The sequence below is a fragment of the Coregonus clupeaformis genome, unplaced genomic scaffold (assembly GCF_020615455.1).
Source record: "Coregonus clupeaformis isolate EN_2021a unplaced genomic scaffold, ASM2061545v1 scaf0773, whole genome shotgun sequence".
NCBI lineage: Eukaryota > Metazoa > Chordata > Actinopteri > Salmoniformes > Salmonidae > Coregonus > Coregonus clupeaformis.
Genome location: NW_025534228.1, coordinates 37,501 through 51,330, shown reverse-complemented (window position 1 = coordinate 51,330; position 13,830 = coordinate 37,501). Strand labels below are relative to the sequence as shown.

At 42.0% G+C, this 13,830-nt stretch overlaps 1 protein-coding gene across 1 annotated transcript in view; it reads left to right on the top strand.

The window, feature by feature from the left end:
* LOC123485632 (protein eyes shut homolog) overlaps positions 1 to 13,830 on the top strand; it is a gene marked incomplete at its 3' end in the record, with an annotated part of 135,982 nt that overhangs the window by 93,212 nt on the left and 28,940 nt on the right. The window contains exon 13 of the mRNA XM_045216684.1: positions 9,791 to 9,913. Within this exon, the coding sequence (XP_045072619.1) occupies positions 9,791 to 9,913 (123 nt within the window). The remainder of the gene's footprint in view (positions 1 to 9,790; positions 9,914 to 13,830) is intronic.

Here is a 13,830-nt window from a genome sequence, read left to right as displayed (position 1 = left end):
CGAAAATGTCGGCTTTGAGGGTGCCTATCACGGATTGCAGCATCTCCACAGTCAGTGTTTCCGTGGGGCCGGCATTGGCAGCGTTCGGTGGCGGGGGTGAGTCGGGAGAAGTTGCAGGCTTGTTGCGGCCTGCTCTTGCAGACTCTGTTTTTGGTCGGGTTGATGTCATTACGAATTTAAATTTATTAAACTTGAACTGAGTTGTTTATGGGTCTCTTCAGACGCCTGGGCAAACAGAAATGTATGCAGTTTTGCAAAGTTAAATATATAAATTTGGTCACTAACCCAGGAGCGATAGGGAGACTCGTGCTACATCCTTGGCTTCCAACAGCGCCCCCCATACATTTAGATTTACTCTATTTTTGATACGATTTCTGATGTCTGAGTGGCTTAATCAACACTACTGGAGTCTAATTTGTAACAATCATAGATGTATTTAATGTATTGAATTTAAGTCATTTATTTAATTCTGTAAGCACAACACAGTGTTTTGTGAACACATTGCCGCTACAGAGGTTTAGAATTAATCACTCCAAATGGCACTCTATTCCCTATATAGTGCATGACTTTTGACCAAGTAGTGAACTACATAGGGAATAGGGTGCCATTTGGGATCAGGGAATGTGTTCCAGGCATATTGATCATTAAACTCATACTGGTAATGCGGTGATATTTGTCTTGATTTGTGCAAATAGACAGCCGTCTGTTTCTTTTACAGGGTGATTTTAATCAGGGAGATTCATTTCAATTTATCCCTTTTTATATTTCATTAATTTCTCAGCGTCATGCAATATTGTTATTGTCATTTATAATGTTATAGTTATCTGAGGTGGTTATCTGAGCTATTGGATGAGTCCCAAATGGCACCCTATTCCCTATATAGTGCACTACCTTTGACCAGGGACTACTTTTGGTCAAAAGTAGTGCACTATATAGGGAATAGGATGCCATTTGGGACGCATACGTTATAGCAAGCTCCTTGTGTTCTCACCCATGTTAACTCTATAGAAATATAGCGCTACAGTGCCACCCTAATCCAGGGAACTGATACATAGACATTGGTTCAAGTAGTGTTTGAAACCTTTCAGATATGTTGAGTGTTTGCTTTAGCCTGCCTGGAGTGCCAGGGGGACGGGGTTTGCACTTTCGGTAGTTTTCTTTTGATTCCATCACAACAGGCAAGCTTAATCAATCACAGCTGTAAGTATTTTGAATGATTTCAAATAGTATTTGAACCCAGGTCTGCTGATACAGTCTCCTACTGCTGTACTCTGGCAGTGTGGTGAATGTGTACAGAACTTTGCACTTCATTATTTGTCAAATGAGATTCGACAAAGTACATACAGCAGAATAGATTAAAAATGCTTTTCTCGTGTTTAAGCTTGCTGGTCTCGGGTGGTTTGCTGGTTGATGTTGCTTAGAGTCATTTTTCTCTGCCTCATCATTATGGCAGGATATCTGCATAAATTCTGCATATCATTGTTCCTCCTCCCATTTGCATTAAGGACAAACTTTCTGAGTTTCTCTCATAGCCACTTTAGGATTCCTCAGTTTCAATGCACATGTTGATTGATTACCAGTTTCATATTACCATCGTTTTTATTGTAGAGGGGTGCTAAGAGAGTTTAGGTTCAGGAGATTATTTGTAGAGGGGTGCTAAGAGAGTTTAGGTTCAGGAGATTATTGTAGAGGGGTGCTAAGAGAGTTTAGGTTCAGGAGATTATTGTAGAGTGGTGTTAAGAGAGTTTAGGTTCAGGAGATTATTTGTAGAGGGGTGCAAAGAGAGTTTAGGTTCAGGAGATTATTGTAGAGGGGTGCTAAGAGAGTTTAGGTTCAGGAGATTATTGTAGAGTGGTGTTAAGAGAGTTTAGGTTCAGGAGAGTATTGTAGAGGGGTGTTAAGAGGCCTACTTTGATACTCAAATGAGATGCAATAATATATTACTTGTATGAATGAATGAATGACATTTTATTTTCGCGTCAAACCGGCAGTTGGCGACCCATGCCTTACGGGATTACTTGACAGATAAACAAACAATACAATGATTCAATGATTTTCTGTTTTTACAGTTTTCGGTACATATAGTTTAAACAACTCAGAGGAAATGTTATGTTATACACAGTAGAGCTTTCTCAGGCCTTCAGTCCTTTATCCCCCCCCCCCAACCGCACCTGCTGTCTCGACCTCTGAATGCTCGGCTATGAAAAGCCAACTGACGGGCTGACTGTTGCAACCTCTACAACCACTGTTATTATTATTTGACCCTGCTGGTCATCTATAAACGTTCAAACATCTTGAAGAACGATCAAGCCTTAATGGCTATGTACTCTTTTATAATCTCCACCGGCAATGCCAGAAGAGGACTGGCCACCCCTCTGAGCCTGGTTCCTCTCTACCCAGTACAGCCAGAAGAGGACTGGCCACCCCTCTTAGCCTGGTTCCTCTCTACCCAGTACAGCCAGGAGAGGACTGGCCACCCCTCTGAGCCTGGTTCCTCTCTACCCAGTACAGCCAAATGGACTGGCCACCCCTCTGAGCCTGGTTCCTAGTGCTGAACGATTAGTTCTTTAAGAGGCCGGGTCGGTTTCTGTTAGATTATTTAAAAAATATCACAGATTTCGGTTTCAATATAAAAAAATGACATTCATTTGAAATGCACTATGCATTATGTGGGTTGAATGCTGTAACAACACAGAATACAACAATTCATAAAAATCCCATGATGGTAGTGACTGTCCATTACTGCTTATCACTTATTAACCATCATTTATTCACATTACTTTACTTTAATAAAATATTTGTTTTATGTGATTACCTTAATATTTCATTCCAAGACATCATCTCATCTCTATAGAGCTGCTGCCTAAGCTGTCTGACAAAATCACTATTTTAGTAGTTATTCAAAGTAAATAAGGCATATTATTGGTAGCTATGGGCTGTATTCTCAAAAGTCTAAAGTAGTCTAATGGTAGCTGTGGGCTGTATTCTCTAAAGTAGTCTAATGGTAGCTGTGGGCTGTATTCTCTACAGTCTAAAGTAGTCTAATGGTAGCTGTGGGCTGTATTCTCTACAGTCTAAAGTAGTCTAAAGGTAGCGGTGGGCTGTATTCTCTACAGTCTACAGTAGTCTAAAGGTAGCTGTGGGCTGTATTCTCTAAAGTAGTCTAATGGTAGCTGTGGGCTGTATTCTCTACAGTCTAAAGTAGTCTAAAGGTAGCGGTGGGCTGTATTCTCTACAGTCTAAAGTAGTCTAATGGTAGCTGTGGGCTGTATTCTCTACAGTCTAAAGTAGTCTAAAGGTAGCGGTGGGCTGTATTCTCTACAGTCTACAGTAGTCTAAAGGTAGCTGTGGGCTGTATTCTCTAAAGTAGTCTAAAGGTAGCTGTGGGCTGTATTCTCTACAGTCTAAAGTAGTCTAATGGTAGCTGTGGGCTGTATTCTCTACAGTCTAAAGTAGTCTAAAGGTAGCGGTGGGCTGTATTCTCTACAGTCTACAGTAGTCTAAAGGTAGCTGTGGGCTGTATTCTCTAAAGTAGTCTAATGGTAGCTGTGGGCTGTATTCTCTACAGTCTAAAGTAGTCCAATAGTAGCTGTGGGCTGTATTCTCTACAGTCTAAAGTAGTCTAAAGGTAGCTGTGGGCTGTATTCTCTACAGTCTAAAGTAGTCTAAAGGTAGCTGTGGGCTGCATTCTCTACAGTCTAAAGTAGTCTAATGGTAGCTGTGGGCTGTATTCTCTACAGTCTAAAGTAGTCTAAAGGTAGCGGTGGGCTGTATTCTCTACAGTCTACAGTAGTCTAAAGGTAGCTGTGGGCTGTATTCTCTAAAGTAGTCTAATGGTAGCTGTGGGCTGTATTCTCTAAAGTCTAAAGTAGTCTTAAGGTAGCTGTGGGCTGTATTCTCTAAAGTCTAAAGTAGTCTAAAGGTAGCTGTGGGCTGTATTCCCTACAGTCTAAAGTAGTCGAAAGGTAGCTGTGGGCTGTATTCTCTACAGTCTAAAGTAGTCTAATGGTAGCTGTGGGCTGTATTCTCTAAAGTAGTCTAATGGTAGCTGTGGGCTGTATTCTCTACAGTCTAAAGTAGTCTAATGGTAGCTGTGGGCTGTATTATCTACAGTCTAAAGTAGTCTAAAGGTAGCTGTGGGCTGTATTCTCTACAGTAGTCTAAAGGTAGCTGTGGGCTGTATTCTCTACATTAGTCTAAAGGTAACTGTGGGCTGTATTCTCTACAGTCTGAAGTAGTCTAATGGTAGCTGTGGGCTGTAGTCTAATGGTAGCTGTGGGCTGTATTCTCTACAGTCTGAAGTAGTCTAATGGTAGCTGTGGGCTGTATTCTCTACAGTCTAAAGTAGTCTAAAGGTAGCTGTGGGCTGTATTCTCTACAGTCTAAAGTAGTCTAAAGGTAGCTGTGGGCTGTATTATCTACAGTCTAAAGTAGTCTAATGGTAGCTGTGGGCTGTATTCCCTACAGTCTAAAGGTAGCTGTGGGCTGTATTATCTAAAGTCTAAAGTAGTCTAAAGGTAACTGTGGGCTGTATTCTCTACAGTCTGAAGTAGTCTAATGGTAGCTGTGGGCTGTAGTCTAATGGTAGCTGTGGGCTGTATTATCTAAAGTCTAAAGTAGTCTAAAGGTAACTGTGGGCTGTATTCTCTACAGTCTAAAGTAGTCTAAAGGTAGCTGTGGGCTGTATTCTCTACAGTCTAAAGTAGTCTAATGGTAGCTGTGGGCTGTATTCTCTAAAGTCTAAAGTAGTCTAATGGTAGCTGTGGGCTGTATTCTCTAAAGTAGTCTAATGGTAGCTGTGGGCTGTATTCTCTACAGTCTAAAGTAGTCTAATGGTAGCTGTGGGCTGTATTCTCTACAGTCTAAAGTAGTCTAAAGGTAGCGGTGGGCTGTATTCTCTACAGTCTACAGTAGTCTAAAGGTAGCTGTGGGCTGTATTCTCTAAAGTAGTCTAATGGTAGCTGTGGGCTGTATTCTCTACAGTCTAAAGTAGTCTAAAGGTAGCGGTGGGCTGTATTCTCTACAGTCTAAAGTAGTCTAATGGTAGCTGTGGGCTGTATTCTCTACAGTCTAAAGTAGTCTAAAGGTAGCGGTGGGCTGTATTCTCTACAGTCTACAGTAGTCTAAAGGTAGCTGTGGGCTGTATTCTCTAAAGTAGTCTAAAGGTAGCTGTGGGCTGTATTCTCTACAGTCTAAAGTAGTCTAATGGTAGCTGTGGGCTGTATTCTCTACAGTCTAAAGTAGTCTAAAGGTAGCGGTGGGCTGTATTCTCTACAGTCTACAGTAGTCTAAAGGTAGCTGTGGGCTGTATTCTCTAAAGTAGTCTAATGGTAGCTGTGGGCTGTATTCTCTACAGTCTAAAGTAGTCCAATAGTAGCTGTGGGCTGTATTCTCTACAGTCTAAAGTAGTCTAAAGGTAGCTGTGGGCTGTATTCTCTACAGTCTAAAGTAGTCTAAAGGTAGCTGTGGGCTGCATTCTCTACAGTCTAAAGTAGTCTAATGGTAGCTGTGGGCTGTATTCTCTACAGTCTAAAGTAGTCTAAAGGTAGCGGTGGGCTGTATTCTCTACAGTCTACAGTAGTCTAAAGGTAGCTGTGGGCTGTATTCTCTAAAGTAGTCTAATGGTAGCTGTGGGCTGTATTCTCTAAAGTCTAAAGTAGTCTTAAGGTAGCTGTGGGCTGTATTCTCTAAAGTCTAAAGTAGTCTAAAGGTAGCTGTGGGCTGTATTCCCTACAGTCTAAAGTAGTCGAAAGGTAGCTGTGGGCTGTATTCTCTACAGTCTAAAGTAGTCTAATGGTAGCTGTGGGCTGTATTCTCTAAAGTAGTCTAATGGTAGCTGTGGGCTGTATTCTCTACAGTCTAAAGTAGTCTAATGGTAGCTGTGGGCTGTATTATCTACAGTCTAAAGTAGTCTAAAGGTAGCTGTGGGCTGTATTCTCTACAGTAGTCTAAAGGTAGCTGTGGGCTGTATTCTCTACATTAGTCTAAAGGTAACTGTGGGCTGTATTCTCTACAGTCTGAAGTAGTCTAATGGTAGCTGTGGGCTGTAGTCTAATGGTAGCTGTGGGCTGTATTCTCTACAGTCTGAAGTAGTCTAATGGTAGCTGTGGGCTGTATTCTCTACAGTCTAAAGTAGTCTAAAGGTAGCTGTGGGCTGTATTCTCTACAGTCTAAAGTAGTCTAAAGGTAGCTGTGGGCTGTATTATCTACAGTCTAAAGTAGTCTAATGGTAGCTGTGGGCTGTATTCCCTACAGTCTAAAGGTAGCTGTGGGCTGTATTATCTAAAGTCTAAAGTAGTCTAAAGGTAACTGTGGGCTGTATTCTCTACAGTCTGAAGTAGTCTAATGGTAGCTGTGGGCTGTAGTCTAATGGTAGCTGTGGGCTGTATTCTCTACAGTCTAAAGTAGTCTAAAGGTAGCTGTGGGCTGTATTCTCTACAGTCTAAAGTAGTCTAATGGTAGCTGTGGGCTGTATTCTCTACAGTCTAAAGTAGTCTAATGGTAGCTGTGGGCTGTATTCTCTAAAGTCTAAATTAGTCTAATGGTAGCTGTGGGCTGTATTCTCTACAGTCTAAAGTAGTCTAATGATAGCTGTGGGCTGTATTCTCTAAAGTAGTATAATGGTAGCTGTGGGCTGTATTCTCTACAGTTTAAAGTAGTCTAAAGGTAACTGTGGGCTGTATTCCCTACAGTCTAAAGTAGTCTAATGGTAACTGTGGGCTGTATTCTCTACAGTAGTCTAAAGGTAACTGTGGGCTGTATTCTCTACAGTAGTCTAAAGGTAACTGTGGGCTGTATTCTCTACAGTAGTCTAAAGGGAACTGTGGGCTGTATTCTCTACAGTAGTCTAAAGGTAGCTGTAGGCTGTATTCTCTACAGTAGTCTAAAGGTAACTGTGGGCTCTATTCTCTACAGTAGTCTAAATGTAACTGTGGGCTCTATTCTCTACAGTAGTCTAAAGGTAACTGTGGGCTGTATTCTCTACAGTAGTCTAATGGTAGCTGTGGACTGTATTCTCTACAGTAGTCTAAAGGTAGCTGTGGGCTGTATTCTCTAAAGTCTAAAGCAGTCTAAAGGTAACTGTGGGCTGTATTCTCTAAAGTCTACAGTAGTCTAAAGGTAACTGTGGGCTGTATTCTCTACAGTATTCTAATGGTAGCTGTGGGCTGTATTCTCTACAGTAGTCTAATGGTAGCTGTGAGCTGTATTCTCTACATTAGTATAAAGGTAACTGTGGGCTGTATTCTCTACAGTAGTCTAAAGGTAGCTGTGGGCTGTATTCTCTACAGTAGTCTAAAGGTAACTGTGGGCTGTATTCTCTACAGTAGTCTAAAGGTAGCTGTGGGCTGTATTCTCTACAGTAGTCTAATGGTAGCTGTGGGCTGTATTCTCTACAGTAGTCTAAAGGTAGATGTGGGCTGTATTCTCTACAGTAGTCTAAAGGTAACTGTGGGCTGTATTCTCTACAGTAGTCTAATGGTAGCTGTGGGCTGTATTCTCTACAGTAGTCTAATGGTAGCTGTGGGCTGTATTCTCTACAGTAGTCTAAAGGTAACTGTGGGCTGTATTCTCTACAGTAGTCTAATGGTAGCTGTGAGCTGTATTCTCTACATTAGTCTAAAGGTAACTGTGGGCTGTATTCTCTACAGTAGTCTAAAGGTAGATGTGGGCTGTATTCTCTACAGTAGTATAAAGGTAACTGTGGGCTGTATTCTCTACAGTAGTCTAAAAGTAGATGTGGGCTGTATTCTCTACAGTAGTCTAAAGGTAACTGTGGGCTGTATTCTCTACAGTAGTCTAAAGGTAGCTGTGGGCTGTATTCTCTACAGTAGTCTAAAGGTAACTGTGGGCTGTGGCAGGAACAGGGAGTAGGTAGTCCCATTTGGAGATGACAGCGGGCACTGTAAGGCTGTGTCCCAAATGCCACCCTATTCCCTATGTAGTTCACTACTTTTACCAGGGCCGATAGGGGAAAGCGTAGGGCTCTGGTCAAAAGTAGTACACTATATAGGGAAATAGGGTGCAATTTGTGATGCACACTAAGTGTGACATTCCTTCATGCAACATTAACCTCCAAGTGAATTGCACGCACAATTGGTTATTAAACACTTGTGAAATACTTTGTTGGAGGCAGTAGCTGTTCGTTAGCAACTCGGGGTAACACAGCAGATACTTCAAGAGTAGTTGAACTGATGTGACATCCATTTGTCTTTGAATATCATGTAAGTTACAATGTTTCAATTCTATTAGGTTATCCATGAAAATGGGTTATAGTAAGTCAATATGGCTGCTTCTTGTATGCCTCAAGTCCTGCTGGCTCTAGTGTTAATATACGACTCCCCATCTCATTTCGGTCTTATGTTAAAAATTATCATCATCTAAATTGTGTTTTTTTTACACAGACTCAGCGCTATCATACACTGCAATTGGAGGAACAATGGGGAAAGTAATGATGCCTTGATAGTTAATACATTTGTAAACCCACTTACGCTGTCAATGTGCCATCATGGAAACGTAGGTTAACAACTACTACACATGTTAAAGAACAGTAAGTGTATAATTTACCCATAGTTTGTAAAATGTTAACAATTATTTCATTATTTAGGTCTCTAACCTATATCCTCAATGAAGTGTTAATAATAGATTCTATGCAATTCAAGCCAAACATTTGCACCGGTGAGGTGACATTGTGAGATGTTGTTGACTTTGATAGCTGCTACTATTGATTATTTAATGGCCAGAAAGCACATCAGGCCACAGTCGGCATCTTCTTCTTAGTGTAGTTGGCTCTTTCGATTTGTGATATGTTTTCCAATTAGGCAGCATCTTTATCTCACAGAGCGCCAATTTGGGAGCAGAGAGAGATTTTTCTGCATCCCCAATGGCACCCTATTCCCTACATAGCACACTACTCCCTACTCATTGCCCATAGGTCTCTGGTCAAAAGTAGTGCACTACATAGGGAATAGGGTGTAATTTGGGATGCGACCATTGGTAGATTAGGTCCATTCAGGCATTCATTAAGGTCATACTGTGTTCCATTATGAGACATGATATATTAGCCAGCCTTATTTACTGGCGTTATTGAACAGGTATCAGTTACACAGCGGCTGGGGTTTTATTTAGAACGAATGTTATCGACGCGGCCCCATCTATCAATGACATGTAGGCGCTGCATCTGCTTCGGTAGACAAATGTGATATAGATCAGTAGCGAGAGAGGCTGGACGGGTCTTTATGTCGGTGGTTAACTCACTCACTCACTCGCTCACTCACTCGCTCACTCACTCACTCGCTCACTCACTCACTCTATTAGCATACTGGGCAGCAGGTAGATTGCCAGTAGGAAGAATCAATGCCTCACATCACTCTACTAGAGAAAGGATGTCTTTAGCTAATAAAACATAAAACAGCCATAAATGTGTTTTAAAATCATTTTGTGAATTCCTAACTTTGTGGTGGCTTGGCTTCCTCAAGGAAAGGAAATTGTCCCACGTTTTAGAGTAGTGCATTCTCCTCTACTTAATGGCTCCTCATAGCTTAACAAGGACATTTTAAGGACATTGTCTCAAAGTAGAGCATTGTGGTGCACAGTGAGTTCCATGTCATGGTTTTCATTGAGTTCATATTGCTAAATGCTGTATTTTTATTTCATTTTATCCTCCAGTATCTTGTATTTTTCTCTTGATGGAAGAAACTGATTTTTTATGTTTGTATCGTGTGTGTGTGTGTGTGTGTGTGTGTGTGTGTATCGTGTGTGTGTGTGTGTGTGTGTGTGTGTGTGTTTGCAGGGTTTCAAGGGGAAGACTGCTCTGTGGATATGGACCTCTGCTCACTAGGAATATGCCAAGAACACACAGTGAACTGCGCTGAGACTGGGAATGGACAGAACGTCACATGTATTTGTGAAAAAGGTAATTCCCCATGGTCACGTGTTGCCTTTCAAACGCGACTGATTACAAATGTAGGATCTTCATTTGATCACCCTGTTGCAGGATAACTTTCCTGCAGGAGAACTTTCCTGCAATGCAGGACATTTAAAACTTGTAGTGTATTTGAGGTCTAAAAAGGCTTCTGAAGTTTTTAAATTCCACTTTGAAATTTCAGATTTGATTTTCTCTTACTAAAAATGTATCATCCCCTACAAAAATTTCCATTAATTATAGTCCACATAATACCTCACATTTCCTGTTGCTGCAGGATTATTTTCCTTTTGTAGCAAATTGGCTTAAATTTCGATCCTACATCTGTACAGTACATTTAGGGAATACGTTGTTGATGATCAGAAATGACATTTAAACTATTTTTAACATTCCAAACAATTCATGACGGTTTATAGATATAGACTGAAATATTCTATACATCTTGCTTGATAGTTCAGATAGAATCAGTTTGTAAAAAAATAAATAAGGCAATATTGATGCATATTAGATATTCATCAGGCTGTTTCCTGTCTTAGTCATCATAATGATCGTCTCCCTCTTTTTCTAAACGAGGGAACAATAAGAATAGATTGTCAAGAATAGATTTAGTCTTCAGGGCGGTATCTATTTCCATCTGCTCTACATGACCAAAAGTATGTGGACACCTGCTTGTCGAGCATCATTAATATGGAGTTGGTCCCCCCTTTGCTGCTATAACAGCCTCCACTATTCTGGGAAGACTATCCACTAGATGTTGGAACATTGCTGCAGGGACTTGCTTCCATTCAGCCACGAGCATTAGTGAGGTCAGGCACTGATGTTGGGTGATTAGGCCTGGCTCGCAGTCTGCGTTCCAATTCATCCCAAAGGTGTTCGATGGGGTTGAGGTCAGGGCTCTGTGCAGGCCAGTCAAATTCTTTCACAGCGATCTCGACAAACCATTTCTGTATGGACCTTGCTTTGTGCACTGGGGCATTGTCATGCTGAAACAGGAAAGGGCCTTCCCCAAACTGTTGCCACAAAGTTGGAAGCACAGAATCGTCTAGAATGTAATTGTATGGAGTAACATTAAGATTTCCCTTCACTGGAACTAAGGGGCCTAGCCCGAACCATGAAAAACAGTCCCAGTCCATTATTCCTCCTCCACCAAACTTTACATTTCGCACTATGGATTGGGGCAGGTAGTGTTCTCCTGGCATCCACCAAACCCAGATTTGTCTGTCAGACTGCCAGATGGTGAAGCATGATTCATTACTCCAGAGAACGCGTTTCCACTGCTCCAGAGTCCAATGGCGGCGAGCTTTACACCACTCCAGCCGACGCTTGGCATTGCGCATGGTGATCGTAGGCTTGTGTGCGGCTGCTCGGCCATGTAAATCAATTTCATGACGTTCCCGATTAACAGTTCTTGTGCTGACACAGGGAGAGAAAGTGGCTGGGACTCAGTAGAACACAACCTGTTATTACCATGGTGACGAGCATAGAAGTATAATCATTAGAAGAGATTAATATTTAATATAATTAATATTTTATTTCTGTGGTGATGAGCTTCTCAAACAATGACATGATTATGAGTTAGATCCCTGACTGGTTGAAACAGGACAAATATAAGCACCCACCAAATGGTCCTTTGTGGCTTAGAGCATGGCGCTTGCAACGCCAGGGTTGTGGGTTCGTTTCCCACGGGTGACCAGTACGAAAATGTATATACTCACTACTGTAAGTCGCTCTGGATAAGAGTGTTTGCTAGATGACTAAAGTGTCAAATGTTAAAGATCATTATTATTATTTAATCAGTCTTCTGATTGTAGAACTGTCTCTAATGTCTTATACAGTATCATGTGACCTCTTATACAGTATCATGTGACCTCTTATACAGTATCATGTGACCTCTTATACAGTATCATGTGACTTCTTATACAGTATCATGTGACCTCTTATACAGCATCATGTGATCTCTTATACAGTATCATGTGACCTCTTATACAGTATCATGTGACTCTTATACAGTATCATGTGACGTCGTATAGAGTATGTGACGTTCTGCTGCGGTTGTATTATGGAGTTTGTGTCATGGTAATTCAGGTCTCACATGTGAATATGTTTTATGGTCTGTGTTTACAGTATAGTTGAGCTTGGTTACTGTTGCTGTGGGCCCTTGGACAGGTCTTAAAGGTCCTGATATTGTATGAAGCCTTGAGTGTTAGATATGGGGTTAAGGTTCAACATGTTTAACGATAGTGAAGCTTGTATCATAAAAACAACCCTACATAGAATACTGCATGTACAGTGAGGAAATGATGCAAGGTACAGACAATGAACAGTGATGGTGAAGCGATGCAAGCATTCATCAAACTGTAACTTGAAACTAAAATATGTCCAAACGTCCCATCATCCCATCACGCACCTAACCACCACACCTAAAATGTAAAACATTATCTTAGTCTGAGCGATTATCCCGTGGAGGTTCATGCGACCACATCAATAACCAACAACTTCATTACTCCCCTTGCACTTATGCTTGACGTGTGTCAGAGTCAACGATCATGAGTGATTTCTTATGCAAATGAAAGAGCAACCCTACAGTGAGCGCCAGCCTCCTCCGTAACTCCTCTCTAGTCCTCTCCCCCAGCTCTGGCTCCACTCCTCCGTAACTCCTCTCTAGTCCTCTCCCCCAGCTCTGGCTCCACTCCTCCGTAACTCCTCTCTAGTCCTCTCCCCCAGCTCTGGCTCCACTTCTCCGTAACTCCTCTCTAGTCCTCTCCCCCAGCTCTGGCTCCACTCCTCCGTAACTCCTCTCTAGTCCTCTCCCCCAGCTCTGGCTCCACTTCTCAAGGGCAAATTACAAGCCACAGCGGATGGCCTTTCATAAATGTTTTAGACTGGCAGGGGTTGGCATACACATTATCTAGTGCCTTAATGCCGCACCTGCCAAGATAGCTTAACAGGAATATGTGTCACACGCGCACTCACTTACACACACATACACACACACACAAACACTCACACACACAATACACTACACAGCGTACGTACCAGTACCACCTCCTAGAACTGTCTCCCTCACTGCAATGTGTCCTTGCTATGTGTTCTTACACTGTATGATATTTTACAAGCTAAAAGCATTGTTTCAGAAGCAATAAAAGTGGTCTCCCTAGTATCTGTCAGAGAAGCATGGCTAAACCCAAGACACTGTCCCAAATGGCATCCTATTCCCTAAATAATTCACTACAGAGCCCTATGGGCCCTGGTCAAAGGTAGTGCACGAAATAGGGAATAGTGTGCCATTTATTATTTCTTAAAACAGTGGGGACTCTGTAATGATCAATACCCCGGAGGAAGTGACACGTGTTGCTGATGCGACAGACACACTTGACTTCAGGATTTTAATAGTCCTTCCTCTCTGTCCCAAATGGCACCCTATTCCCTACGGGCCCTTTTCAAAAGGAGGGCACTATATAGGGAATAGGGTACCATTTGGGACGCAGCTACTGTGGTCTTTGTCAAAACACTCAAAAGTGCCCACTGACACGAGACATGAAGACAACTGAAAGCACATTTTAAAAACAAGAAGTACTGACGAGAAAAAAGACTAAAAGAAAAGAGCTCTGTGGATGGAGATATTTAGTCAGTTGCAAAAATGAATACATTCAACCAAAATGTATCTTCCGCATTTAAATCAACCCCTCTGAATCAGAGAGGTGCAGGGGGCTGCCTTAATCCACGTCCACAGCGCCCGGGGAGCAGTTGTTGTTTGGGGTTAACTGCCTTGCTCATGGGCAGAACGGCAGAGTTTTCCACCTTGCCGGCTCGGGGATTCGAACCAGCGACCTTTCGATTACTGGCTCAGCGCTCTTAACCGCTAGGCTACCTGTCGCCCCAGGTGTGTGCTATCTATCATAGTGTGG